Source organism: Otolemur garnettii, unplaced genomic scaffold (genome assembly GCF_000181295.1).
Source record: "Otolemur garnettii isolate 467f Iridium unplaced genomic scaffold, OtoGar3 scaffold00045, whole genome shotgun sequence".
Taxonomy (NCBI): Eukaryota; Metazoa; Chordata; class Mammalia; order Primates; family Galagidae; genus Otolemur; species Otolemur garnettii.
This window is the reverse complement of record NW_003852440.1, coordinates 919,272-924,167: the sequence shown is the minus strand read 5'-3', so window position 1 is coordinate 924,167 and position 4,896 is coordinate 919,272. Positions and strand designations below refer to the sequence as shown.

Sequence of the window (4,896 nt, the reverse complement as noted above, 5' to 3'; positions counted from 1 at the left end):
AAAAAAAAAAAAAAAAGATTACCCAGGCATGGTAGTGTTTTAGCTATTTGGGAGGATTGCTTGAGCCCAGGAGTTTAAGGTTGCAATGAACTATGTTTGTGCCACTCCACTGCAGCCTTAGCAACTGAGCAAGACCCCATCCCTAAAAAGCAATAAAAAAAATTAGCTAAAAAATAAAATGTGCTAAATTTGTTACAGACCTGTGCAACGGACTTGCAGACCAAAGCTGACCGCCTGGTGCAGATGAGCATATGTTCTTCCCTAGCACGGAAATTCCCCAAACTAACAATTATAGGGGAAGAGGTAAGAGTTGCCAGAGACACACTATTTTTTAATCCCTGTTTACTGTATATATTTATAACTAAGACTTTAATAATTTTTATATCACTATTATGATTTCAACCATTATGTCTGTTAACCACAAAAATAATTATTATAAATTGGACTTGGAGGAAATATCTGATTTTAAAATACTTTGGTCCATTTCTCAGCCCCTTGGCCATAGGAGATATAGTTACTGTTGCAATACCCAGCATACAAACTATATGTTGAGCAGAGTTTCAGAACTTGGGATTAAAATGGGATTTGTTGTTGTTGTTTATTTGTTTTTAAAATTAGCCTTGTTTGCATACTTCTCCAAAGACTAGAACACTTTGAAAGTAAAAGGAATTAACATCTCGTGTTAATTGAGAGATTAGAAGTATCTGCTGTCAGAACCACTGTTTAAGTTTAATAATACTTAAAAATTTTTTTCTTTTTGTTTTTCGCAGTTTTTGGCCAGGGCTGGGTTTGAACCTGCCATCTCCAATATATGGGGTTGGCACCCTACTCTTTTGAGCCACAGGCGCCACCCTAAAATTCTTTTCTTTCTAAACTTTGTTCAGGACAATGAAGTTGGGACCATTTAAAATTTGATGAGTCCTATATGGTTGTTTTTGCAATTTCATTAGGTTTGCTTTGAAAGCTCTAAATCAGCAGTTCTCAACCTGTGGGTCGCAACCCACAGGAACTGTATTGAAGGGCCATGGCATTAGGAAGGTGGAGAACCACTGCTCTAAACCTAAATAGTAAACAGAAAGGACTAGGAAAAACTGTTATGCAGCATTTCTTCTGTTACTGATACAAAGTATACTCTCTAAACACGCACCAGTTTCTGTTACCTTGATGTTATCTCTGCTTTAGGATCTGCCTTCTGAGGAAGTGGATCAAGAGCTGATTGAAGATGGTCAGTGGGAGGAAATACTGAAGCAGCCATGCCCAACACAGTACAGTACTATTAAAGAAGAAGATGTATGGTCCATTTTTATACTTAATTCTTCTGTTAATCTTTTTTTTCTCCCCATGGTAAAAGAAAGAAATAAAATTTTTCTATAAAATGAAAAGCTGGGCTCGGCGCCCGTAGCACAGTGGTTAAGGCACTGGCCACATGCACCAAAGCTGGCAGATTCGAACCTGGCCTGGGTCAGCTAAACAACAATGACAACTGCAACAACAACAACAACAAAATATAGCCGGGCATTGTGGCAGATGCTTGGAGTCCCAGCTACTTGGGAGGCTGAGGCCAAAGAATTGCTTAAGCCCAAGAGTTGAAGGTTGCTGTAACCTGTAATGCCACAGCATTCTACTGAGGGTGACATACTAACACTCTGTCTCAAAAAAGAAAAGCTGGTAGTTATAAAATAGAGGCAACCAAGACCTTGAAATCTTTTAAAGCCAACACAGGTATATCAGGCCAACACAAGTATATGGAGTGTCTGACCTATTAATTTTAGAGTTCAGTTTATCATCCTGTAGACTTTCCCCCCACCCCCCAAAACCATTATTAAAAATATGTTTGGGGCAGGGCACGGTGGCTCAAGACCTGTAATCCCAGCACTCTGGGAGGCCAAGGCAGATTGCTTGAGCTCAGTAGTTCAAGACCAGCTTAAGCTAGAGAGACCCTGTCTCTAAAAATAGTTGGGCGTTGTGATGGGCACCTATAGTCCCAGCTACTCCAGAGGCTGAGGCAAGAGAATTGCTTGAGCCCAAGAGTTTGAGGTTGCTGTGAGGTATGATGCCATGGCACTGTACCAAGAGCAACAAAGCGAGACTCTGTTTCTAAAAATAAAAATAAAATACAAAAATAAAAATCAGCACTTATATATTTAAAAATAAGTAGCTGGCCAGGTGCAGTGGCTCATGTCTGTAATCCTAGCACTTGGGAAGCTGAGGTGGGTAGATTGCCTAAGCGAGAGCGAGACTGTCTCTAAAAATAGCCAGGCATTGTGGTGGGTACCTGTAGTCCTAGCTACTTGGGAGGTTGGGGCAAGAAAATCTCTTGAGCCCAAGAGTTTGAGGTTGCTGTGAGCTATGAGGCCACGGCACTGTACCAAGGGTGACAAAGGAAGACTATGTCTCAAAAAATAAAAAAATAGGCTTGGCACCTGTAGCTCAGCAGCTAGGGTGCCAGCCATGTATACTGGATCTGGCGTGTTGGAATCCAGCCTGGGCCTGCCAAACAACAATGACAACTGCAACCAATAATTAGCCGGGCATTGTGGCAGGTGCCTGTAGTCATAGCTATTGGGAGGCTGAGGCAAGAGAATCGCTTAAGCCCAAGAGTTGGAGGTTGCTGTGAGCTATGATGCCATGGCACTCTATCCAGGATGACAGCTTTGTCTCAAAATAAATAAATACATAAAAAATAAAATAAAAGTATTTAATCAGACTCAGCACCCATAGCTCAGTGGTTAGGGTGCCAACAACATGCACCCAGGTTGCTGTGAGCTATGACACCATGGCAGTCTATCCAGGGCAACAGAGCGAGACTCTCTAAAAAAAAAAAATAGCCAGGCATTGTGGTGGGCACCTGTAGTCTTAGCTACTTGGGAGGCTGAGCTAAGAGATTGCCCAAGAGATTGAAGTTGTTGTGAGCTGTGATGCTACGGCACTCTACTGAGGGCGACAAAGTGAGACTGTCTCAAAAAAAAAGAAAAAAATAAATAAATAAAATTCTTAAATCAGACTTTTCTCCATTTTTTTTGTGGCGGGGGACAGAGCCTCACTATGTTGCCCTTGGTAGAGTGCTGTGGCATCACAGCTCACAGCAACCTCCAACTCTTGGGCTTTAGCAATTCTTTTGCCTCAGCCTCCCAAATAGCTGGGACTACAGGTGCCTGCCACAATGCTGGCTTTATTTTTGTTGTTGATGTCGTTGTTTAGCACACGTGGGCCAGGTTCAAACCCACCAGTCCCAGTGCATGTGGCCGAGGGCGCTGAGCCACTTTTCTCTACTTTAAATGAACTTTTTATGATTATGAAACCAGAAGGTTCTTTTTTTTTTTTTTGAGACAGAGCCTCAAGCTGTCCCCCTGGGCAGAGTGCCGTGGCATTACAGCTCACAGCAACCTCCAACTCCTGGGCTCAAGCGAGTCTCCTGCCTCCGCCTCCCAAGTGCTGGGACCACAGGCGCCTGCCACAACGCCCGGCTATTTTTTGGTTGCAGTTGTCATTGTTGTTTGGCGGGTCTGGGCTGGGGATTTGAACCCACCACCTTAGGTGTATGTGGCTGGCACCTTAGCTGGTTGAGCTATAGGCGCCGAGCCGAAACCAGAAGGTTCTTATTTTTATTTTCTAAGACAGATTCTCAAGCTATTGCCCTGGATAAAGTGAAGTGGCATCATAGGTCACAGCAACCTCCAACTCTTGGGCTCAAGTGATCTTCTTGCCTCAGTTTTTCCTATTTTTAGTAGAGACAAGGTCTTACTTTTTGTTCAGGCTGGTCAGGAACCTGTCAGCTCAAGCTATTCACCCTCCTTGGCCTCCCAGTGCGCTAGGATTACAGGCATGAGCCACCGCACCTGGCCAAGAATGTTTTTTGGCTATTACAAAACACATGGTGCTGGTTTAAGCCATCCATAATTTCAGAAATAAAAAAGAAAAAGAGTAGTTTTAATCTATTTAAATCTGTTCTGGAGATTTTGTATGCTTGATTTAGATGTGTTCTTTGTTTCTCCCTTTTTCCTTTTAGCTTGTCGTCTGGGTTGATCCTCTGGATGGTACCAAGGAATATACTGAAGGTTGGTATTTTTTATTTTATTTATTTATTTAGAGACAGAGTCTCACTGTATTGCCCTAGGTAAAATGCCATGGTGTCACAGCTCACAGCAACCTCAAACTCTTGGGCTTAAGCTATTCTCTTGCCTCAGTCGCCCAAAGTAGCAGGGATTACAGCACCTGCCACAACGCCTGGCTGTTTTTTTCTGTTGCAGTTGTCATTGGTGCTTAGCTGGCCCAGGCTGGGTTTGAATGCACCAGCCTGAATGTATGTGGCCGATGCTGTAATCACTGTGCTATGGGTGCTGCCTCAGGTGGGTATTTTTAAAAATTTATATATGGGCCAGATGCAGTGGCTCACACCTGTAAACCTAGCACTCGGGGAGGCTGAGGTAGGTGGATTGCCTGTGCTATGGAGTTTAAGACCAGCCTGAGCCAGAGCGAGACCCCATCCCTGAAAAACAGCTGGGCATTGTGACAGGCACCTTTAGTCCCAGCTACTCGGGAGGCTGAGGCAACAGAATCGCTTGAGTCCAGGAGTTTGAAGTTGCTGTGAACTAAGATACCATGGCACTCTACTGAGGGCAACAAAATCAAACTGTCTCAAAAAAAAAAAATAAATAAATAAATAAAATAAAATTTATATATGAGAGCAGTAGGACAAGAATATGATGTTTAGGCTCAGCGCCTATTGCGCAAACAGCTAAGGTGCCAGCCACGTACACCAAAGCTGGCAGGTTCAAATCCAGCCCGGGCCTGCCAAACAATGACAGCTACAACCAAAAATGGCCAGGCATTGTGGCGGGTGTCTGTGGTCCTAGGTACTTGGGAGTTTGAGGCAAGAGAATAGCTTAAGCCCAG

The 4,896-nt window shown here is 43.5% G+C and overlaps 1 protein-coding gene across 2 annotated transcripts in view; it reads left to right on the top strand.

Moving 5' to 3' along the window:
* Positions 1 to 4,896, top strand: part of BPNT1 (3'(2'), 5'-bisphosphate nucleotidase 1) — a 29,661-nt gene that overhangs the window by 14,081 nt on the left and 10,684 nt on the right. For both annotated transcript variants that reach the window (XM_012805888.2, XM_023513931.1), the window contains 3 exons: positions 199 to 303; positions 1,183 to 1,290; positions 4,010 to 4,058. In XM_012805888.2, coding sequence (XP_012661342.1) covers positions 199 to 303; positions 1,183 to 1,290; positions 4,010 to 4,058 — 262 coding nt within the window. The remainder of the gene's footprint in view (positions 1 to 198; positions 304 to 1,182; positions 1,291 to 4,009; positions 4,059 to 4,896) is intronic.